The 25,680-nt window shown below is 36.6% G+C and overlaps 1 protein-coding gene across 1 annotated transcript in view; it reads left to right on the top strand.

Annotated features, from left to right (window-relative positions):
• GPR137C (G protein-coupled receptor 137C) overlaps window positions 1-25,680 on the top strand; it is an 82,482-nt gene that overhangs the window by 37,195 nt on the left and 19,607 nt on the right. The window contains exons 2-3 of the mRNA XM_017512402.2: window positions 3,016-3,059; window positions 4,914-5,142. Of these exons, the coding sequence (XP_017367891.1) occupies window positions 3,016-3,059; window positions 4,914-5,142 (273 nt within the window). The remainder of the gene's footprint in view (window positions 1-3,015; window positions 3,060-4,913; window positions 5,143-25,680) is intronic.

Raw genomic sequence — 25,680 nt, 5'->3', positions numbered from 1 at the left:
GTGGATGAATGGATAAACAAAATATGGTGTATACATGCAATGGACTATTATTCAGCCTTAAAAAAGAAGGACATTCTGACATAATGCTACCTGGAAGACATTATACTAAATGAAAGTCACCAAAGGACAAATATTGTATGAACCTACTTATATGAGTTACATATAGTAGTCAAATTCATAAGGACAGAAAGTAGAGTGATGGTTGCCAGAGCCTAGAGGAGGAGGGAATGGGGAGTTATTGTTTAATGAATTGGTATAGAGTTTGATTGTGGGAAGATGAAAAGGTTCTGTAGATGGATAAAGGTGATGGTTGTACAACAATGTGAATGTACTTAATGCCACTGAACCATACACTAAACAATGGTAAAATGGTAAGTTTTAGGTTCTATTTTACCACAGTTTTGAAAATTAAAAATAAATCATGTGTGGAGGGGGAATTTTAAAAAGTAGTCGAATGAACAGTTACCATCTGAAGAGGTGGATAGAATTAAGAATGAAGTTAGAGGAATCAATTAAAAGGCTGTTGTAATAATCCACTGTGATGGTGCAGATGGTGAAAATGGATGCATCTAAGACTTAATATAAGCAGTATTAGAGACTGATAGTATACTATTTTAGACTTCTTCATCACATTCAGCTTCTGGTAGATGGTAGTACTGTTACCAAAACACAGTCAGGGACCACATAACAGTATTTCAGTCAGTGACTCACCACACATACAACAGTGGTCCCGTAAGATTATAATGAAGCTGAAAAATTCCTATAACCTAGTGACGTAGCCATTGTGACATCACAACGCAATGCATTACTCACGTTTACGGTGAAGCTAGTGTAAACAAAGGTGTGCTGCCAGTGGTATAAAAGTATAGCACATACAGTTATGTACAGTATATAATTCTGGATAATAAATGATTATGTTACTGGTTTATATATTTATTGTTATTTTAGAATGCATTTCTACTTATTTAAAAAAAGTTAACTGAAAAATAGCCTCACATAGGTCCTTCAGGAAGTATTCCAGAAGAAGACATTGTTATCATAGGCAGTGACAGCTTCAAGCATGTTGTTGCCTCTGAACACCTTGCAGTGGCACAATATGTGGAGTTAGAAGACAGTGATGGATGATCCTCACCCTATGTAGGCCTAGGCTAATATGTGTGTTTATTGTCTTAGATTTCAAGAAAAGTTCAAAAGTAAAAAATGAAAACATTTTACAATAGGAAAAAAAGCTTCTTGAATAAGGATATGAAGAAAGAAAGTATTTCTTCATATTTGAAAAAGTTAAAAAGTGTGTAAAGTTAAAAAGCTACAGTAAGCTAAGGTTAATTTAGTTTGTTTTTTTAAAATAAATATAGTGTAACATAAATGTATGTTTTTAAAGTCTACAGTGGCATACAGTAATGTCCTAGGACTTCACATTCACTCACCATTCACTCATTGACTCACCCAGAGCAACTTCCAGCCTGTAAGCTGCATTCATATTAAGTGCCCTATACAGGTGCACCATTTTTTATTTTTAATACCATGTTTTTACTGTATATTTTCTATGTTTAGATACACAAATACTTACCATCATGTTATACTTGCACATAGCATTTGGTACAGCAGTAACATGCTGTACAGGTTTGTAGCCTAGGAGTATAGACTATCTACCATATGGTCTAGGTATATAGTAGGCTATACCATCTAGGTTTATGTATTTATACTCTGTAATGTTTACACACTGACAAATTGTGCATTTGTAACAATGCATTTCTCAGAACGTATCTCTGTCATTAAGCAACACATAGCTATACAGTAGTTATGAGTAGATGCCCAGACATCTACAGTCTTTGCCTGATGATTCACCTACCTAATACAAATTTACTCTTCATAAGTTGGCTCACATGTTATGAGAAGTCCTCCCCAAGGCTCTGAACAGTTATTCTCTTTACCACATACCCTTTCTTAGAGTGAATCAGTCTTTTTCTCTTCCTAGATTTTGTGATAGCATATTTTGCATTCATATAACAATGTATCAAAATAGATGGTTTATCTGGTCTTCCATATTCTGAGCTCCTAGAGAGCAGAAACCATGGTCATGTTTATGAATCCATGCCACTTTTCATAGAGTGTGGTGTATGACAGGTACTTGGCAAATGTTTGAATGAATTCAGTATGTTACCATGTATCTACACTATTTTTCTTCATAATGTACTTTCTTCTTTCTTTCCAAGTCCCCAAAGTTTATACTCTACTTTAATAGTCCTGTAACTGGTCTTTCTACTTTTATTTTGTAGTTCTCTGTAGCAGACTGTACATTAATGTCAGATTAGTGGAATTCCATATTTTGGAACAGATGTATAAAAACCTTCAATATCTTCCCATTTTCTAAAGAATAAGTTCAAGCTCACTAGAAGGACTTGAGACCCTTCATACTATGTTCTCAGAATATACCATCTTTATTTCAGATTCTGTTTACTTACCTGCCTAACTTTATTCAACAAGTATCTGAACACCTGCCTTTTGTAAGGCTTTGTTGAAGAAGAAAGTTTACTAAATATGACATATGCTCATTATCTTTGTGTTCACTTTTGGTACCTCATTTCCCTTTACTACTTCATTTCATATAGAAGAAAATAATCTTTGGAGAACACTCAACCATATTCATATTTAAGCTAGAAGTTCCATTTTAGAATAAAACATGACTAATATAATGAAGTTTAGGATAGGCGGCAAGCCATTCAGCACAGTGTTTGAGTAAAAGTTCAATAAATGTTTAAACTGAATTAATTTTGTTTAAATCTTTAAAGATAGAAATGTAAGTTTATGTTGATAACAAAGAAAGTTACTGGTTTATTGTTTGAAGCCTGTGGAAACCTGTCTTTTAGTCTATGGTAGTTTAACCATTAACATTCGAACTTTGCTTGCTATATATTATTTATAGTTGTAGCACTTTAAAACACAAAATCAGAACATATGTAAGAATTCTACATTACACGTTTTCAAAACTTTCTTTTTACATTCTCTTTATAGGTTATATGTAAAGTCAGATGTGCCACTGAACTTGACAAACACAAGTAAGTTTTATGAGTATTTGAATTTCTATCTAAAAGATCTAAAGTATTAATTCATTAATATGAAGGTTTAGTATCTAAATGATATAATTTTTTTGTATAGTCAACAACTCATGGTAGAAGGGAGTGGTAGTTGAGACCACCTTCACGGTTTTATAAAAACCAAGTTGTTAGATTGGTTCAAAGAAAGTAAATTGAATAGCCCACATTTCTCTCCCTTCAGCCATACCATACTGCTGACTAATATATTTTGTTTGTTTTGGCTTTTGATTTTTTGCTGCTCTGTCCCTGTCCTGTTTGAAATGTCAGATCTAATTAGGTAGGGTCCCCTTTTGCCAAACTTAGATTATGCTGTTTGGGGTGAGAATGTTCTGTGAAATAAGTAATATTTCAGTACTGATCAGTCTCAAAAGCAAGAGTGCTAAGCTGTGGAGTCAGGAGATTGAAGTTTCTCACTAACTTGCTGATTGCAACTCATGTACCGTCTCTCTGCTTTAGTTTTCTAAACCCCTCTAATTATCTGGATATATAGGTAATTTCAAGTTCCTTTTTGGGTTTCAAACTATGTAATTGTTTTTATTATTTAATCTGAGAGAACTTTAAAATACAATCTTTTAAAACTAAAATCTTTGTGCTTTGCATTTACACTAAACACTTCAGTTTGCTTGTTACAGATTGCACATTACCTTCAATTTACCTCATTTAAACCATTTCCAAAGGCAGCTACCTTTATGATTTCCACTTTTGAAGTGACCCAATAGATCAGGAAGCCAGATAAATTTCAGCATCGTATGTATTTAATTTGGGAGTACAAATGTGTTTGAACTGGGATTACATTCGTACAGATAGCTGTTACTGCTGCTTGATACAGATAGCAACCTTAACTGAAGAGTTCTTATGAGGTAGCCTAACTCTTCTTAGGGGGAAGAGGTTAAGGATTTCATGTGCAGAATTGCTCTGTATGCACAGTAAATATGGACCTTTATAAGAACATGAGGTATTGATGAGTGCTTGAAACTCTACATATACGGCCCCTATGTTCTTCTTCAGTCAAGTTTGAAAGCATTGTGTGCTATAATCAGAAGTTCCTGAGGGATATTGCTTAAAACATACTTTCTTTAACTCTTAATTTTTTTTTTAAGGCAATCTTGCTCTCTCACCCAGGCTGCAGTGCAGTGGTGCTATCTTGGCTCACTGCTACCTCCACTTCCTGGGTTCAAGTGATTCTGTGCCTTGGGCTCCTGAGTAGCTGGAACTACAGGCATGTCCCACCACACCCAGCTAATTTTTGTATTGTTAGTAGAGATGGGGTTTCGCCATGTTGCCCAGGCTGGTCTCGAACTCCTGGCCTCAAGTGATCTGCCCACTTCTAACTTCCAAAGTTCCAAGATTACAGGTGTGAGCTGCTACGACTGGACTAACTCTTACAATTAACGTTAGGTAATCAATATAAATTTAGATACAGTATATTTTCAGGCACATTATAAAAGCCTGATAATTCTTGGAATGGAAAGGTTAATGAAAATATGTTTAATAATTATAAAAATGAATTCTGGATTACTTGATATAGTGTTAAAATAGTCCTATCTCATTCCTGGTAGAGACAACTTAGTTCAAGTCAACATGAGACTATTTCTGAGTAAATGCTTAAAAATCTATGCCATTCTTAAATAATCTAGATACTAATTTTATAACAGCAAAGATAGCTCAAGTAACTCTGAGAGATTATTAAAATTCCTTTTAATGAAATTATAAAGATTTCAAACTGAAGAAATTATTGTACCTAAAGTAACACACTAATTCAGAATTTAATTTCTTAATAGTTATATAACCATCTATATACTTTTTTTCTTTCAGAGTTCTACTGCATTTGGGCTTTATATTGGCAAGCCTTGTCTTTTTAGTGGTGAACTTGACTTGTGCAATGCTAGTTCATGGAGATGTCCCAGAAAATCAGTTGAAATGGACTGTGTTTGTTCGAGCATTAATTAATGATAGCCTGTTTATTCTTTGTGCCATCTCTTTAGTTAGTTACATATGCAAAATTACAAAAATGTCATCAGCAAATGTCTACCTCGAATCAAAGGTAAGTGTATTTCTTAAATGGGCACTTAAACATCTAATTTCAAATTCTTATCCTACAAATCACATTTTAATGGAAAGTTTAAATTGCTATTTTATTTGAAATGGGGTCTCGCCATATTACTCAAGCTGGAGTGCAATAGCTATTCACTGACGTAATCACTGTGCAGTAGAGCCTTGAGCTTTTGGGCTCAAGTGATCTTCTACCTCATCTTCTCAAGTAGCTGAGACTACAGGCATATTGCTTTTTTAAAAAATATCCTGAGTGACAGTTACACTTTGAGCATGAAAGAATAATCACTAGAAATTAAAAGCTATTCAGTATTTGGTCCTTACTAAATAACAGTTTAAAGAAAAGAAATAATACAATAAGCATATTGTATTTTCTGTGACTCTGCATTGGAGGCTCATCACATGAAATAAATCAGAATATACATGAATGGATCAAAAATAGTCTATAATATAAAGCCACATTATCATCTTAAGATTTTGCCCAGTAAGGGTGGCAGGGTTAGCAATATTAAGATGTCATATAGGTAAAAGTTGTTCTTATTTGTATAAAGCTAAGAAAATGTTGACTTCACCCAATAATATGAAGTCTGTATGATATTTGAAACAACTAATTGTGTAGCAAAATTTGTAAATGCCTTGCATCTCCTTTCCGTACACTTTGGATCAACAAACAGAAGCCAGATACTAACCCATCACAAAGAAACTTGGAAGTTTCTACCATTGTTGATTGACGATGTGGTTGGGTAGAAAATTGGTCATCACAGTTTATGTGTGGCATTGGGTGTGAGGGGGTAGATATGTGGATATTGGGGTGTGAGTATGTACATACAAACATTTTTACAATCACATTCACAGAAGAGCTTGCTTTCTTGCTTTAATTTAACATCATAGCCTATTCACAATAATAAATTGAGGTAGTATGTTAGCCACTTAAAACAGTCCTCTGAAATATTTTTAAGCTTCTATATTGTCATTGTTCTTAATATAGTCCTGGTAAAGTAAGGTTCTATAATTAAGTATATGGTAACCAACTTGTACTTTAAATGTAGGCAGAGATTTTAATTTTACTTTTGAAACATATTTCAGTGGAATGCTGGAGAAAATACTATATGTGCATATATATGTATATGTATATATATATAAAGAGAGAAAGAAGAGACAAAGAAAATCAGACTTTCAAACCTATTAATCTTACCTGGGAAATTATTTTATTAAATTTCTATTCCAGTTTCTTTCTAACATTTAAATATTCTAGCTAATTTGGTCTTTGGTTTGACTGTTAAGAATAAAACTGTCACTGTTATGGTTCATAATCTATTGGTAGGAGCAACAGCATCTTTACTCAGGATACTAACATCACTATAGAATTTATACCTCTTACTTGTCTAGGGATAAAGCATAAACAGATGTTGAATTTCAAGTGCTTCTTCTCTAGATACTTCGTGTATTGCTAAATTTGGTTTTTTACTTGCTTTGAAATAGATAATACTCTGAATAAAGTCACGAATCTGAGAAGAAAATTTCATTTAATAAATCCTCCAGAATTATTCAAACACTGTTCCCTTACTATCATATGAAAGGGATTTACTTATTGTTATTTAAAGTTTTAAATTTAAAAGCTGCATGGATTCAGAATTATCCAGGAATACTACAGATATACATGTTTAGTCATGTTCACCTATAAAAGTAGATGACATGCTAGATGATTTGTTAATATTGTAATGTTAAGTAGTTCCCAGTCTTCCTAACTATATTATAAACTTCTGTATTCAAATAGCATGTCGGCTGGGCGAGGTAGCTCACACCTGTAATCCCAGCACTTTGGGAGGTCGAGGCAGGCAGATCACGAGGTCAAGAGATCAAGACCACCCTGGCCAACATGGTAAAACCTCCTGTCTACTAAAAATGCAAAAATTATCCAGGTGTGGTGACATGCACCTGTAGTCCCAGCTACTCGGGAGGCTGAGACAGGAGAATCACTTGAACCCAAAAGGCAGAGGTTGCAGTGAGCCAAGATCACATCATTGCGCTCCAACCTGGGCAACAAAATCAAAACTGCATCTCAAAAAAAAAAAAAAAGAGTATGTCATCTTGCTTTCATGTTCTACTTGTAAAATCACTAGACTCATTTTTGGCTTTTGAGTTCTGTAGAAGTGTACGGTAATAGTCATTCCTTTTATTCAGTGAACAAGTGTTAACATCTACCTCTTTCACTTTCTTTTTTTTTTTTTTTTTTCTCTCTCCCTCTCTCTGAATACCTTTGGTACTTTTTCACCATCAAACTGACGCTGTTTCTTGCTGTCTTTAAGAGCATTTCCTTAAAGTTCAGGCTTTTGGTTTTCTGTCATCCTCTTTTTATTATTCCTTCCTTCTTTTACATGTTCTGTGATAATAAGATCCTCTGTAATTTGTCTCAACCAATCTTACCTTTCATATTTTCAAATGACACACAGTATGCCCTCTATCTCTATATCCTTAGGCTGTTTTATTAATCAGGAACAGCCTTCCTCCTCCTACACATCTCTACCAGATTGTTCATATCTTATCCAACTTTAAAGACTTCACTTAATCTTTCCCCTTTTTATGAACTCAATTTGATCCCTTCTCCCCCAACTCCAAAATAAAATTTGGAAATAACTCCCACTATCTGAGTTATCTTCAAATTTTATTTATTTCTCTTGGGGCACTTACCAGTTTATACAAGGTGGGATTTGTATGTACAATCTAATTTTTTTGTATTTTTTAACTGACATGTCAATTGTACATATTTTGGGGGTACTTGTGATATTTTGCTACAATGCAAACAATATATAATAATCAAATCAGAGTAATTGGGATATCATTGCCTCAAACATTTATATTTTCTTTGTGTTGGGAACATTACAGTTCTTTCTAGTTATTTTGAAACATATAATAAATTGTTATTCACTATAATTTCCTTAATGAACAGTTGAATACTAGAACTTATTCCTTCTATCCAACTGTATTTTTGTACTCATCAACCAACTTCTCTTCATCCTCCCCCACCACTCTTCCTTTTTCAGCCTCTAGTAACCATCATTCTACTATACCTCCATGAGATCCACTTTTTTAGCTCCCACATATGAGCGAGGACAAGTATATTTGTCTTTCTGTGCCTGGCTTATTTTACTTAACATAATGAACTCCAGGTCCATCGATGTTGCTTCAAATGACAGGATTTCATTCTTTTTATGCCCATGTAATGGTTCATTGTATACATATACCACATTTTCTTTATTCATTCATCTATCTGTTGATGGGCACTTAGGTTGATTCTATATCTTGGCTAATATGAATAGTGCTACAATAAATAAAGGAGTTGCAGCTGTCTCTTTGACATAGTGATTTCCTTTCTCTTGGATACCTACCCAGCAGTGAGATTTCTGGATCATATGGTAGTTCTATTTTTAGTTTTTCAAGGAACTTCCATACTGTTTTTTGGGTTGGTTGGTTTGTTTTTGAGACGGAGCCTCGGTCTGTTGCCCAGGCTGGTGTATAGTGGCACACCGTTAGCTCCCTGCAACCTCTACCTCCCAGGTTCAAGTAATTCTCCTGCCTCAGCCTCCTGAGTAGCTGGGATTACAGGTGCCCACCACCACACCTGGCTAATTTTTGTTTGTTTGTTTTTTGGGTTTTGTTTTGTTTTGTTTTTGAGGTGAAGTCTTGCTCTGTCGCCCAGGCTGGAGTGCAGCGGTGCTATCTCGGCTCACTGCAACCTCTGCTTCCTGGGTTCAAGCAATTCTCCTGCCTCAGCCTCCCAACTAGCTGAAACTACAGGCACCCACCACCACGCCTGGCTAATTTTTGTGTTTTTAATAGAGATGGGGTTTCGACATATTGGCCAGGCTGGTCTCGGAACTCTGGACCTCAGGTGATCTACCTACCTCATCCTCCCAAAGTGCTGGGATTACAGGCATGAGCCACCACACCCAGCCTTTTATTAATTTTAGTAGAGATGGGGTTTCACTATGTTGGTCAGTCTGCTCTCGAACTCCTGATCTGAAGTGATCCACCCACCTCAAATCCCTAAAATGCTGGGATTATAGGCATAAGCCACTGTGCCCAGCCTCATACTGTTTTTCATAACAGTTGTCCTACTTTACATTCCCATCAACAGTGTACAAGCATTCACCTTTCTCCACATCTCTGCCAGCACTTGTTTTTTGTCTTTTTGATGATAACCATTCTAATGGGTGAAATGATAACCCGTTGTGGTTTTGATTTGCATTTCCCTGATGATTGGTGATGTTGAGTTTTTTTCATTTAACTGTTGACCATTTGTATGACTGCTTTTTAGAGATGTCTGTTCAGGTATTTTGCCCATTTTAGTTTGATCTTTTTGCTATTGATTAAGTTTCTTATATATTCTGGTTATTAATCCCTTGTCAGATGGATAACTTGTAAATATTTACTCCCATTCTGTAGGTTGTCACTTCACTTTGTTAATTGTTTCCTTTGCTGCGCAGGAGCTTTTTAGCCTGATGTAATCCTATTTGTCTATGACTACTTTGGTTACTTTTGCTTTTCAGGTCTTACCCAAAAAAATATTTGCCCAGATGAAGGTCCTGGAGCATTTCTCCAGTGTTTTCTTCTGGTACTTTCATAGTTTCAGGTCTTACATTTATGTTTTTAATCCATTTTGAGTTGATTTTTGTACATGGTGAAAGGTGGGGCTCTTTAATTCCTCTGCATATGGATATCCAATTTTCCCAGCACCATTTATTGAGATTGTGACTTCCCTCCAGTGTATGCTCTTGGCACCTTTGTCAAAAATAAGTTGACTGTAAGTGCGTAGATTTATTTCTGGGTTCTCTGTTCTGTTCCACTGGTCTGTGTGTGTGTTTTTATGCCAGTACCATGCTGTTTTGGATAGCTTTGCAGTATAATTTAAAATCAAATATTGTGATGCTTCCAATTTCGTTCTTTTTACTCAGGATTGCTTTAGCTATTCAGGGTCTTTTGTGGTTCCATACCAATTTTAGGATTTTTTTTTTTTTCTGTGAAGAATGTAATCAGTATTTTGACAGATTGCATTGAATCTGTAGATCACTTTGGGTAGTATAGAAATTTTCACAATATTTTTTTAAAAAAAGAATTTCACAGTATTGATTCTTCCAATTCATGAGCATGGGATGTCTTTCCACTTTTTGTGTCCTCTTTAATTTCCTCAATAGTTCATGATTTTCATTGTAGAGATCTTTTACTTCTTATGTTTAATTTATTAGTAGGCATTTTTTTAGTAGCTGTTATAAAGGAGATTGATTTCTTGATTTCTTTTTCAAATTGATCACTGTTAGCATATAGAAATGTTGCTGATTTTTGTATGTTGACTTTGTATCCTTTAACTTTATTGATCATTTATCATTTCTAATAGTTTTTTTGTGGAGTCTTTTAAGTTTTTCAAAATATGAGATCATGTCATCTGTAACAAGGATTAATTTGATGTTTTCCTTTTCAGTCTGGATGCCCTTTATTTCCTTCTCTTGCCTAACTGCTCTGGCTTAGACTTAAAGTACTGTGTTGCATATGAGTGGTGAAAGAGGTCATCCTTATGTTGTTCCAGGTTTTAGTGGAAACACTTTCAGTTTTTCCCCATTCAGTGTAATATTAGCTGTGTGTTTATCATATTTAGACTTTATCTTGTTGAGGTATGTTCTGTACTGTATTTTTTGAGAGCTTTTATCATGAAAGGATGTTGAATTTTATTGAATGCTTTTTAAGCATCTGTTGAAATGAACACGTGGTTTTTGTCTTTGCTTCTGTTGCTGCAGTATATCACATTTGTTGATTTGTGTACATGGAACCATCCTTGCATTCCTGGGATGAATCCACTTGATCATGGTGAATGATCTTTTCAGTGTGTTTTTGAATTCTGTCTGCCAGTGTTTTGTCAAGGTTGTTTGCAACTATGTTGATCAGAGATGTTGGCCTGTAGCGTTTTTTGTTGTTGTTTGTCTCTTTGTCTGGTTTTGGTATTAGGATAATTAATGCTGGCCTCATAGAATGAGTTTGGAAGTATTCCCTCCTCTTCAATTTTTTGAAATCATTTGAGCAGAATTGGTATTAGTTCTTCTTTAAAATTTTGGTAGAGGGCCGGGCGCGGTGGCTCAAGCCTGTAATCCTAGCACTTTGGGAGGCCGAGGCGGGTGGATCACGAGGTCAAGAGATTGAGACCATCCTGGTCAACATGGTGAAACCCTGTCTCTACCAAAAATACAAAAAAATTAGCTGGGCATGGTGATGCGTGCCTGTAATCCCAGCTACTCAGGAGGCTGAGGCAGGAGAATTGCCTGAACCCAGGAGGTGGAGGTTGCGGTGAGCCGAGATCGCACCATTGCACTCCAGCCTGAGTAACATGAGTGAAACTCCGTCTCAAAACAAACAAAAAAAAAATTTTGGTAGAATTTAGTTGTGAGGCCATAAGGTCCTGGGCTTTTCTTTGATGGGAGACCTTATTACTGTAAATTCTTACTCATTATTGATCTGTTCAGGTTTTCTTCATCATTCAATCATGGTAGGTTATATGTGTTCAGGAACTTACCGTTTTCTTCCAAGTTTTCCAATTTGTTGGCATGTAGTTCATAGTAATCTCTAATTATTTCTTGCATTTCTGTGGTATCTATTATAATATTTCCCTTTTTCTTTTTTCTTTTATGGGAACACTGCTTTTATCTTTTAATTTAACTTATTTGTTTGCTTTGAGACAGGGTCTTGCTGTGTTACCCAGACTGGAGTGGGCAATGGTGTGATCTCAGCTCACCACAGCCTCGACCTCCTATGCTCAAGTGATCTTCCCACCTCAGACTCCCAAGGCTGGGACTACAGGCATGTCCCACCACACCCAGCCAATTTTTAAAATTTTTTGTAGACAGGATCTATGTTGCCCAGGCTGGTATTGTTTCCCTTTTAATCCCTGGTTTTAGTTATTTCGGTCTTCTCTTTTTCTTAGTCTAGCTAAAATTTGTTGATTTGTCTTTTCAAAAAACACATTTTTTGTTTTGTTCTTCTTCTGTACTTTTTAAAGTCTCAGTTTCATTTATTTCTGCTTTAGTCTTTATTATTTCTTCCCTTTTACTAATTTTGGCTTTGGTTTGCTCTTGCTTCTCTAGTTCCTTGAGGTACATCATTAGATTGTTTATTTGAAATCTATTTTTTTGATTGAGGCATTTATTGCTGTAAACTTCCCTCTTGCTACTGCATTTGCTGTATCCTGTAGTTTCTGGTATGTTGTGTTTCCGTTTTTGTTTTTTCAAGAAACGTTTAAATTTTCTTGTTAATTATTCATTGAGCCATTGATCATTCAGGAAGATGTTGTTTAATTTCCATGTATTTTTACAGTTCAGAAGTTCCTCCTGTTACTAATTTCTAGTTTTATTCTGTTGTAGCCAGAAAAGATATTGATATGATTTGACTTTGTTTAATTTGTTGAGACTTATTTTGTGATGTAACATATGGTTTATTCTGGAGAATGTTTTTGGTACTGATAAGAAAAATGTGTATTCTGCAGTAGTTGGATGAAATGTTTCATGGATATCTGTTAGGGCTAGTTGGTTTAGAGTATAATTTAACTCCAGCGTTTCTTTGTTGATTTTCTGCCTGGATGATCTGTCTGTTGCTAAAAGTGGGATGTTGAAGTCCCATACTGCTACTGTATTGCAGTTTATCTCTCTCTTTAACATTACTAATAATATTTGCTTCATATATTTGGGTGTTCTGGGGTTTGATGTGCATGTATTTACTATTCTTATGTCTTCTTGCTCAGTTGACACCTTTGTATATTGACCTTTGTCTCTTTTTACAATTTTTGAGTTAAAATCTATTTTATCTGGCTGAGTGCAGTGGCTCACACCTATAATCCCAGCACTTCGGGAGGCCAAGTGGGCAGACAGCTTGGCTCAGGAGTTCAAGACCAGCCTGGCCAACATGGTGAAACCTTGTCTCTACTAAAAATACAGAAATTAGCTGGGCATGGTGGTTCATGCCTATAATCCCAGCTGCTTGGAAGGCTGAGGCACAAGAATTGCTTGAGCACAGAAGGTGGAGGTTGCAGTGAGCCAAGATCACACCAGTGCACTCCAGGCTTGCCAACATAGTGAGACTCTGTCTCAAAAAAAGAGAAAAAGAAAAAAACAAAGTCTATTTTATCTGATATGAATATAGTTCTTCCTACTCCTTTTTTGGTTTCCATTTCCATGAAATATCTTTTTCTGTCCCCTTACTTTCATTTTATGTGTGTCTTTACAGGTGAAGTGATTTTCTTGTGTGCAACATATAGTTAGATCTTGTGTTTTAATCCATTCAGCCACTCTTATGTCTTTTAATTAGTTTAATCCATTTATGCTTAATGTTATTATTGATAGGTCAGGAGTTACTGCCATTCTGTTACTTGTTTTCTAATTCTTCTTTTCCTTTAGTCTTTTTTTACTGTCTTCCTTTGTGGTTAAGTGATTTTTCTGGCAGTTTGTTTTAATCTATTGTTTTTATTTTTAGTGTATCTGTTACAGATTTTTGCTTTGTGGTTACCATGAGGCTTACAAAAATATTTTGTAGTTATAACAGTTTATTTAAGATTGTTAACAACTTTACTTTGATCACAAAAAGAAGAAAAAAGAAACACAGAATTCTGTACACATTAACTCCATTCTCTTCTACACATTTTGAATGTTTGATGTCACAATTTGCATTTTTATATTGCCTATATCTTGGTAAATTATAGTTATTATTTTTCATATGATTGTCTTTTAGTCTTTCTTAGTTCCCTACCTAACACCAATAACCCAAATCCTTGCTTTTTTTATGTTGGCCCACAGATCCATAAGCTTTCTTCATTTTTTTTTTTCTTTTTTCTCGTCTTTGTATTTTCAAATAGTCTGTTTTCAAGCTCACTGATTGTTCTGTTTAACCAGTTCTGCTGCTGTTGCTCCCTATTGCATTTTTCATTTCATTCATCATATTTTCAGCTCCTGAGTTTCTCTTTGTTGTTTTTAATTATTTCAATCTCTGCTTTAAATTTCTTTGATATATTCCGCAATTAAGTCTGTGATTTCCTGAAGTTCATTGACCTTCTTTAAAACAACTATTTAAAATTCTTTGAGAGATCACACATATCCATTACTTTGGGGTAAGTGGTACCTTAATTTTATCCATGTGATGAGGTCATATTTCTCTGAATGTTCTTGATGCTTGTGGAAGTATGACAGTGTCTACACACCAAGGGGTTACGTTTTTATTTTAGTTTTCACAGTCTGGCTTTGTTTTTGCCTGGCCTTCATCAGAGGGCCTTCCAGGGATTCTAAACAGACTGACTGTTGTGTTTCCTGAGCCTGTGTCCACTGCAGCTGTCTCAGCACTTAGAGGACGCTCTAAGCCTAGGTTTGCTCTGTGCCTTGTGAGGGCTCTGAAGTTTATGTGAATTTCTGGCCCAGATAGACCTGGGGAAGACCCAAGGAAGGTACTGGGGCTGTGTGGGAATGCCGGCCTGGGACCTGAGTCCAGAAAACTATCCCAGTGGCCCAGATGGGTGTGCCTCCCGGCAGGTATTTACACAGGAGCAGGTGGAGCTTAAGAAGCAAAGGCAGTGTGACTTCTATGGCATGTAAGATCTGGACTCTGCCTGTTTTTCTGATTCCCCTGCCACTATTAACTCTCCTCTTCCTTTTCTAGCCGCATTGGCTTTTTGTTCCCCAGCTTCTCACCACAAAACATATACTAAGTTTATCCATCCATATAGTCTTCGTATTGTATATTTTGTTCCCTCTGCCCGAATTGCGTTTTCTACAGGTACCCATGTGATATTTTTTTTGCATTCAGGCCTCAGTTACTTTTTCAAAGTTGCTCTTCATAACTACCCAACTAAGATACCCTCCAGTCGGATTACTACATCTGTCACCCCCTTTTGTTATCTTCACAGCATTTATCGGTAGCGAAAATTATTTCTTTATTTACTTTTATACTTATTTTCTGCTCCTCCCTGCTAAAGTGTAAACTAGGAAAGGAGCGCTCTTATGTGTCTTACTAATTATTTAGTCCTTTTCTAAAATAATGCCTGGTATATTTTAGTGAAGTGAAAATAAGGGTAGTCTCCCCTATCTCAAGTTTCCTTTCCACGGTTTCAGTTACTGCAGTCAATGTCAGTCTGAAAATAGGTTAGTACAGAACAATAAAATATTTTGAGAGACCTCATTCACATATCTTTTATTACAGTATATTGTTATAATTGTTCCATTTTCTTATTGTTGTTAATCTCTTACTATGCCTAATTTATAAATTAAATTTTATTATAAGTGTGTATGAATAAGAAAAAAGTATATATAGTAGCAAACCCTATATATACTTTACCAAATACCCTCTGGGTAAAGGGGGGACAACTGTAGTAGGTATTCAGTAAATATTTGTTGAATAAATACATTCTGGGCTTGTATATAGTCTTTGCCAGAGTAGCTTTACCCTAGTAACCAAATAAGCCTCCACTACTGGATTGTATTAAGAGCAAATTGAACCAATAAATATGTTGAATGACACATAGTTGAACCAGGATTCAAACTCAAGTCTGATCACAGGTCTCTGCTAGTAACCACCATGGATTGACTCCATTTACGTCACCCTGTGTTTACTTATAAACTTTTAGGTATGTATTTTTATATAGGTTTTAATTTACATGGATATGTTTGTTTGCCTATTAATAACATTATTTCATCTAAATTCTTTTTGGATTTTGCCATAATATGGCAAAATCAAAAGAATAAATCAATTTATAATGCTATCATCAATATAAAAGTATACCTTGTTTCCTCTGCTCCATCAATATTTGGGTCTAAATTTTATTTGTTTTGGTTTTTTCATTGATACGCCTTAAAAGTTTTCATTTAAATTTATCTAATAGATGCATAATTATTCACATTTCTATATATGTAAATTATTTTTATAGTTTATACATACAGAAATGTGAATAATTATGCATCTATTAGATAAATATTGATATTAGATAAACTGTGAATAAATATACATCTCTATATATAAACTATAAAACTAATGACAACTCAGTAGTGAGAGCAATAATTTCTCATGTAGGACAGTTAGGAAGTATACTGTATAACATTATCTTTTGCATGAATACATTCAATATTTACATAGTACTTCAAACATTTATTACTTTGTCACTAAAAGGTGTCATTTTGGGAGGTGAATTGTGAAAGTTACCTAAAAAGTCACTTGATGGTATACTGTGTCTTTGAACATTTTCTGTATCTTTAAAAGCAGTGGAGCTGATGGAGGGATTTGTGGAATTTGAGAATGAGGCTGTGAATTGGCACTACCAGATCAGGGAGTGATGATCTCCCAGCAAACCGGAGGACAGAAGCTGTTATCTGAGAGAGTACTAAAATAAGAATGGATTTTAAATGCTCTTTGAATACCTATCCTTACTTTTCTGCCCATAGCCTGTACCATTTGGGGTTCCTGATTGCATGCAACAGAAACTGGTTCTATTTAATTTAAACAAAAAGGGAAGATGATGGCTGAATAGGAACAGCTCTGGATTGCAGTTCCCAGTGAAAACGCAGAGGGTGAGTGATCACCGCATTTCCAAATGAATTTTTACTGCCCACGGACCAGGAGATTCCTGGGCAGAAAAGCGCCATGAGTCTCCAGCATGGCTGTTTCAGTTGGGGCAGCCGGTCTCCACACAAAAACTCACACAAATCCAGGTGCCATTTCAACTGGTGACTGGAACACCTGGGAGACAGAGTCACCTGTTTAACTGAAAAAAAAGGGGCTGATAGAGGGAGCCAGGTGATCTGGCTCAGCTGGTCCCACCCCCACAAACACCAGCAGTCTAAAGCACTCTGGATTGAGAGTTGCACAGCAAGCACAGCTGGACCTGGGATGGTCCCCCTCTGGGGATGAAGGGTGTCTGCCATTACCGGGGCAGTCCACCACTACTGAGGCAGTCCACCACTACTGAGGCAGTCCACCATTTCTGAGGCAGGCTGCAATTACCGAAGCAGTCCGCCATTATCGAGGCAGTCAGCTGTTACTGAGGCAGACCACCATTACTGAGGCAGTTCTGACTATACCCCTATAAACAAAACTGCAAGGAAGTTCACACAGCAGCTGGGCAGAGACCACGGCAGCTCAGCAATGCCTCTGCTGGGAGACTGTGACTAGGCAACCTCCTTGCTGGGCAGGGCATCTCTGAAAAAAGGCAGCAGAATGACAGGAGCTTACAAATAAAGCCCCACCTTCCCGGGACAGAGCACCTCGGAAAAACAGGCAGCTATGAGTTCTGCTGCAGCAGACTTAAACGTACCTCCCCAGCACCTCTGAACAGAACAATGGGGCTCACAGCTCAGCACTTGAGCTCCTATAAGGAACAAACTGTCTCCTCAAGCAGCTCCCTGACCCCCATATAACCAAAGAGACAACTTATAAAGGAGAGTTCAGGCTGACATCTGATGGGTATCCTTCTGGGACACAGGTAACAGAAGAAGAAATTGGCAGCAACCCTTACTGTTCTGCAGCCACGTCCGGTGATCCCCAGGCAAGCAGGGTCTGGAATGGACCTCCAGCAGTCTTACAGCAGCAGGGCCTGACTTAGAAAGAAAACTAAGAAACAAAGAAATAACTTCATCAGCAACAAAAAGGACATCCACTCAGAGACCCCACCTGAAAGTTACCAACCACAAAGACCACAGGTAGATAAATCCACAAAGATGGAAAGAAACCAGTGCAAAAAGGATGAAAATACCCAAAACCAGAACGCCTCTCCTCCTCCAAGGGATCACAACTCCTCACCAGCAAGGGAACAAGGCTGAATGGAGAATAAGTCTGATGAATTGATAGAGCAGGTTCCAGAAAGTGGGTAATAACAAACTTCTCTGAGCTAAAAGATTATGTTCTAACCCAATGCAAAGAAACTAAGAACCTTGAAAAAAGGTTTGATGAAATGCTAACAAGAATAAATAGCTTAGAGAGGAATATAAATGAATTGATGGAACTGAAAAACAACATAAGAACTTCGCGAAGCATACACAAGTTTCAATAGCCGAATCGACCAAGCAGAAGAAAGGATATCGGAGACTGACGATCAACTCAATGAAATAAAATGAGAAGGCAAGATTAGAGAAAAAAGAGTAAAAAGAAATGAACGAAGCCTCCAAGAAATATGGGATTATGTGAAGACATAATCTACGTGTGATAGGTGTACCTGAATGTGATAGAGAGGATGAATCCAAGCTGGAAAACACTCTTCAGGTTATTATCCAGGAGTACTTTCCCAACCTAGCAAGGCAGGCCAAGATTCAAGTCCAGGAAATGCAGAGACCACCACAGAGATATTCCCCAAGAAGAGCAACCCCAAGGCACATAATCGTCACATTCACTAGGGTTGAAATGAAGGAAAAAATGCTGAGTGCAGCCAGAGAGAAAGGTTAGGTTACCCACAAAGGGAAGCCCATCAGACTCACAGCAGATCTCTCAGGAAAAACAAGCCAGTAGAGAGTGGGGACCAATATTCAACATCCTTAAAGAAAGGAACTTTCAACCCAGAATTTTATATCCAGCCAAACTAAGCTTCATAAGCAAAGGAGAAATCCTTTTTGAACAAGGAATTGCTCAGAGGTTTCATCACCACCAGCCCTGCTTTACAAAAGCTCCTGAAGGAAGCACTAAACATAGAAGGGAACAACCCGTACCAGCCACTCCAAAAACGTACCAAATAGTAAAGAGCATCTATGGAAGAAACTGCATCAACTAATGGGCAAAACAACCAGCTACTATCAAAATGGCAGGATCAGATTCACACATAACAATATTAACCTTAAATGTAAATGGGTTAAATGCCCCAATCAAAAGACACAGACTGGCAAATTGGATAAAAAGTCAAAACCCATCAGTGTGCTGTCTCCAGGAAACCCATCTCACATGCAAGGATACACGTAGGCTCAAAATAAAGGGATGGAGGAAGATTTACCAAGCAAATGGAGAGCAAAAAAAAGCAGGAGTTCCAATCCTGGTCTCTGATCAAATAGACTTTAAACCAACAAAGATCAAAAGAGACAAAGGAGGGCATTACATAATGGTAAAAGGACCAATGCAAAAAGAAGAACTAACGATCCTAAATATATAGGCATCCAACACAGGAGCACCCAGATACATAAAGCAAGTTCTTAATAACTTAGAAAGAGACTTGGACTCCCACACAGTGTTAAAGTGGGAGACTTTAACACTCCACTGTCAATATTAGATCAGTGAGACAAAATTAACAAGGATATCCAGGACTTGAACTCAGACCTGGACAAAGCAAACCTTACAGACATTTACAGAACTCTCAACCCCAAATCCACAGAATATACATTCTTCTCGGCACCACATCACACCTACTCTAAAATTGACCACATAATTAGAAGTAAATCACTCCTCAGCAAATGCAAAAGAACAGAAATCATAACAGTGTCTCAGACAACAGTGCAATCAAATTAGAACTTAGAATTCAGAAAGTAACTCAGGAAACTTCATGGAAACTGAACAACTGACTCTTGAATGTTGACTGGATAAACAATGAAATGAAGGCAGAAATAAAGATGTTCTTTGAAACCAATGAGAATGAAGACACAACGTACCAGAATCTCTGGGACACATTTAAAGCAGTATCTAGAGGAAAATTTAAAGGAATAAATGCCCACATGAGAAGAAAGGAAAGATCTAAAATCGACACCCTATCATCAAAATTGAAAGAGCTAGAGGAGCAAGATCAAAAAAACTCAAAAGCTAGCAGAAGACAAGAAATAACTAAGATCAGAGCAGAACTGAAGGAGATAGAGACACAAAACCCTTCAAAAAATCAATAAATCCAGAAGCTAATTTTTTGAAAAGATCAACAAAATAGAGCAGTAGCCAGAGTAATAGAAAAGAGAGAATAATCAAATAGATGCAATAAAAAATGATAAAGGGGATATCACCACAGATTCCACAGAAATGCAAACCACCATCAGAGATTAAACAATTCTATGCACATAAACCAGTAAACCTGGAAGAAATTGATAAATTCTTAGACACTTACATCCTCCCAAGGCTAAACCAGGAAGAAGTCAAAACCCTGAATAGACCAATAACAAGGGCTGAAGTTGAGGCAGCAATTAATAGCTTACCAACCAAAAAAAAAGCTCTGGTCCAGATGGGTTCACAGCTGAGTTCTATCAGACATACAAAGAGGAGCTGGTACCACTCATTCTGAAACTATTCCAAACAATTCAAAAAGCAGGAATCCTCCCCAAATCATTTTATGAGACCAACATCATCCTGATACCAAAACCTGGCAGAGACTCAACAAGAAAAGAAAACTTCAGGCCAGTATCCATGATGAACACTGATGCAAAAGTCTTCAATAAAATACTGGCAAACCGATTGCAACAGTACATCAAAAAGCTTATCCATCACAATCAAGTAGGCTTCATCCTGGGGATGCAAGGCTGGTCCAACATATGCAAGTCTGTAGACGTAATTCACCACATAAACAGAATCAAAGACAAAAACCACATGATTATCTCAATAGATGCAGAGAAGACCTTCGACAAAATTCAACAGTCCTTTATGCTAAAAACTCTCAATAAACTAGTTATCGATGGAACATATCTCAAAATAATAAAAGCTATTTACAACAAACCCACAGCCAATTTCATACTGAATGGGCAAAAACTGGAAGCATTCCCTTTGAAATATGGCACTAGACAAGGATGCCCTCTCTCACCACTCCTATTCAATATAATATTGGGAGTTCTAGCCAGAGCAGTCAGCAAGAAAAAGAAATAAAGGGCATTCAATTAGAAAGGAGGAAGTCAAATTGTCTCTATTTGCAGATGACGTGATTGTATATTTAGAAGACGCCATCATCTCAGCCCAAAATCTCCTGAAACTGATAAGCAATTTCAGCAAAGTCTCAGGATACAAAATCAATGTGCAAAAATCACAAGCATTCCTATACTCCAATAGCAGACTTAAAGAGAGCCAAATCAAGAACGAACTGCCATTCACAATTGCTACAAAGAGAATAAAATACCTAGGAAAACAACTAACAAAGGATGTAAAAAGGACCTCTTCAAGAAGAACTACAAACCACTGCTCAACGAAATAAGAGAGGACACAAACAGATGGAGAAACATTCCATGCTCATGGTTGGGAAGAATCAATATCATGAAAATGGCCATACTGCTCAAAGTAATACACAGATTCAATGCTATCCCCATCAAGCTACCAGTGACTTTCTTCACAGAACTGGAAAAAACCACCTTAAACTTCATTTGGAACCAAAAGAGAGCCCACATAGCCAAGTCAAGTCTAAGCAAAAAGAACAAAGCAGGAGGCAGCACACTACCGGACTTCAAACTATGCTACAAGTCTACAGTAATCAAAACAGCTTGGTACTGGTACCAAAACAGAGATATAGACCAATGGAACAGAACAGAGGCCTCGGAGGCAACGCCACACATCTACAACCATCTGATCTTTGACAAACCTGACAAAAGCAATGGGGAAAGGATTCCCTGTTAAATAAATGGTGTTGGGAAAACTGGCTAGCCATGTGCAGAAAGCAGAAACTGGACCCCTCCCTGACACCTTAGACTAAAATTAACTCCAGATAGATTAAAGCTTAAATATAAGACCTAACACCATAAAAACTTTAGAAGAAAACCTAGGCAAAACCATTCAGGACATAGGCATAGGCAAGGACTTCATGACTAAAACACCAAAAGCATTGGCAACAAAAGCCAAAATAGACAAATGGGATCTAATTAAACTCCAGAGCTTCTGCACAGCAAAAGAAACAATCATTGGAGTGAACCAACAAGCAACAGAAAGGGAAAATTTTTTTGCAATCTACCCATATGACAAAGGACTTATACCCAAAATCTACAAAGAACTAAAACAGATTTACAAAAAAAAAAAAAAAAAAAAACATTCAAAAGTGGGTGAAGGATATGAACAGACACTTTTCAAAAGAAGACATATATGAGGCCAACAAACATATGAAAAAATGCTTATCATCCCTGGTCATTAGAGAAATGCACATCTAGTTGTATATATGTATAGGGTATATAAGGTATTTGTGATACAAGCATGAGAAGCATAATAATCACATTATGGAAATGGAATATCTGTCCCTTCAAGTATTTAACCTTTGTGTTGCAAAGAGTTCAATTATACTTTTATTTTAGAATACACAATTATTATTGATTATAGTCACTCTTTTGTGCTATCAAATACTATGTCTTATTCATTCTTTCTAACTACTTTTGCACCCATTAACCACCCCCACTCCTCTCCAACCCTTCCACTACCCTTCCCAGCCTCTGGTAATCATCCTTCTACTCTCTATCTCCATGAGTTCAATTGTTTTGATTTTTAGCTCCAACAAATAAGTGAGAACATGCAATGTTTGCCTTTCTGTACCTAGTATATATTATTGAACATGATGATCTCCAGTTCCGTCCACGTTGTTGCAGGTTACAGGATGTCATTCTTTTTATGGCTGAGTAGTATTCTCCGTTGTGTATAAGTACAACTTTTTTTTTTTTTTTTTTTTTTTTGAGACAGAGTCTTGCTCTGTCGCCCAGGCTGGAGTGCAGTAGCACAGTCTCAGCTCACTGCAACCTCCGCCTCCCAGGTTCAAGCAATTCCCCTGCCTCAGTCTCCTGAGTAGCTGGGACTACAGGTGCACACCACCATGCCCAGCTAATTTTTGTAATTTTAGTAGAGACAGGGTTTCACCATATTGGCCCGGCTGATCTGGAACTCCTGACCTCATGGTCTGCCCGCCTGAGCCTCCCAAAGTGCTGGGATTACAGGCATGAGCCATCATGCCCAGCAGTACTACATTTCTTTATCTATTCTTCCATTGATGGACATTTAGGTTGCTTGGAAATCTTGGCTGTGTAGACAGTGCTGCAACAGACATGGGAGTGCAGATATCTCTTTGATATACTGATTTCCTTTTTTTTTTTTCAGTATATACTCAGCATTTGGGATTGCCAGATTGTATGGTAGCTCTGTTTTTCGTTTTTTGAGGAGCCTCCAAACCATTCTCTGTAGAGATTGTACTAATTTACATTCCCACCAACAGTGTCCAAGCTTTCTTTTCTCCTAACAACCTCACCAGCATTTGTTATTACCTGTTTTTTGAATAAAAGCCCATTTGACTGGGATGGGGATTATACCTCATTGTAGTTTTGATTTTTATTTCTCTGATAATAAATGATGTTGAGCACTTTTTTTTTTTTTTTTTTTTTTTTTTTTTTTTTTTTTTTTTTTTTTTTTTTTTNTTTTTTTGAGACAGAGTCTCGCTCTTGTCTCCCCAGGCTAGAGTGCTGTGGTGCTGTCTCGGCTCCCTGCAGCCTCAACCTCCTGGGCTCAAGCAGTCCTCCCACTTCAGTCTCCAAGTAGCTGGTACCACAGGCATGCACTACCACACATGGCTAATTTTTGTACTTTTTATAGAGATAATGTTTCACTGTGTCACTCAGGCTGGTCTCAAAACTCCTGAGCTCAAGCAGTCTGCCCATCTCGGCCTTCCAAAGGGCTGGGATTGCAGGCGTGAGCCATGAGCACTTTTTCATATTCTCGTTTGCCATTTGTAAGTCCTCTTTTCACAATTACCTATTCAAAGCTTTTGACCATTTTTATTTATTTTTTTTCTTTTTTCGAGATAGGGTCTCACTTTGTTGCCCAGGCTGGAGTGCAGTGGTGCAGTTACAGCTCACTGCAGCCTCAACCTCCCGGGCTCAAGCAATCCTCCCACCTCAGCTTCCTGAGAAGCTGGGACTAGAGACGCACACCACCATACCCTACTAATTTTTGATTTTTTGTAGAGACAAGGTCTCGCAATGTTCCCCAGTCTGGCCTCAAACTCAGTCTTAAGCTATCTTTCTGACTTGACCTCTGAAAGCACTGGGATTACAGGCATGAGCCACCATGCCCAACTTCCCATTTTTAAATCAAATTATTAGATTTTTTTCCTATAGAGTTTTTTGAGCTTCTTATATATTTTGGTTGTTAATCCGTTGTCAGATGGGTAGTTTGCAAATATTTTATTTCTTTCTGTGGGTTGTCTCTTTACTTTCTTAACTGTGCAGAAGCTTTTTAACTTGATATGATCTGATCCAACCATTTTTGCTTCGATTGCTAGTGCTTGTAGAGTATCACTCAAGAAACTTTGGCCCAGACCAATGTCTTAGAGAGTTTCCCCAATACTTTCTTGTAGTAGTTTCATAGCTTGAGGTCTTAGGTTAAGTCTTTAATTCATTTTGATGTAATGTTTTCATGTGGCAAGAGATAGGGTATAGTTTCATTCTTCTGCATATGTATATCCAGTTTTCCAAGCACCATTTATTGAAGAAACTACCTTTTCCCCAGTGTATGTTCTTGGCACCTTTGTCAAAAATGAGTTCACTGTAGGTTTGTAGATTGGTTTCTGGGTTCTCTATTCTGTTTTACTAGTTTATGTGTCTGTTTTTATGTCAGTACCATGCTGTTTAGGATACTAAAGCTCTGTACTATAATTCAAAGCCAAGTAATGTGATTCCTCCAGTTTTGTTCTTTTTGCTGAGGATGGCTTTGGCAATTTTGGGTCTTTTCTGTTTCCATATAAATTTTAGGTTTTTTTTTTTTTTTTTTTTTTTTTTTTTTTTTTTTTTTTTTTTTTTTTTTTTTTTTTTTTTTTTTTTGAGGAATGTCATTGGCATTTTAATAGTTATTGCATTGAATCTGTAGATTGCTTTGGGTAGTATGGGCATTTTAACAATACTGATTCTTCCAACTCATGAACATAAAATATCATTCCATTTTTTTGGTGTCCTCTTCAGTTCCTTTCATCATGACTTACAGTTTTCATTGTAGAGATCTTTTACTTCTTTAGTTAATTTGTAGATATTTAATTTTATTTGTAGCTGTTATAAATGGTATTACTGGTTTGATTTCTTTTTCAGATTGTTCACTGTTGGCATGTAGAAATGCTACTGATTTGTGTATGTTGATTTTTGTATCCTGCTATTTTTTAAAATTTGTATTCATTAAGCAACTGAAACAGGGCTATGATTTGATTCTTTTTCAATCTGTCACTTGCTTTTTAAATACTAGTTATAAATTTGAATAGTTTATTTCTACTCTTTCATTTTTTTACTTTCTCGTGTATTTAAGGTTGCTACTTCCATGTCAGTGTCCTTGTATAAACATTTAATTCATCTTTTTGTAAACTACTACAGGTATTTAGAGCAATATGTTTTCTGAAACACTGCCTTGGCAGCTTTCCATAATCTTGGAATGTTGTAGCAACACTTACTATTTAACAAAAATAAAGAAAATTTCTGTTTGGATTTCAGCCCGGTCTCAAACATTGCGTATTTATACATCAGTATGAGTTAGAAATTATAGTTACAGGTCTTCCTTCAGCTCACCTTGGAAAAAAAGCCTAAAATTCACAGATATATATATATATATATATATATATATATATATATAT

Source organism: Cebus imitator, unplaced genomic scaffold (assembly GCF_001604975.1).
Source record: "Cebus imitator isolate Cc_AM_T3 unplaced genomic scaffold, Cebus_imitator-1.0 Scaffold472, whole genome shotgun sequence".
Taxonomy (NCBI): domain Eukaryota; kingdom Metazoa; phylum Chordata; class Mammalia; order Primates; family Cebidae; genus Cebus; species Cebus imitator.
This window is presented reverse-complemented; position numbering and strand designations above follow the sequence as displayed.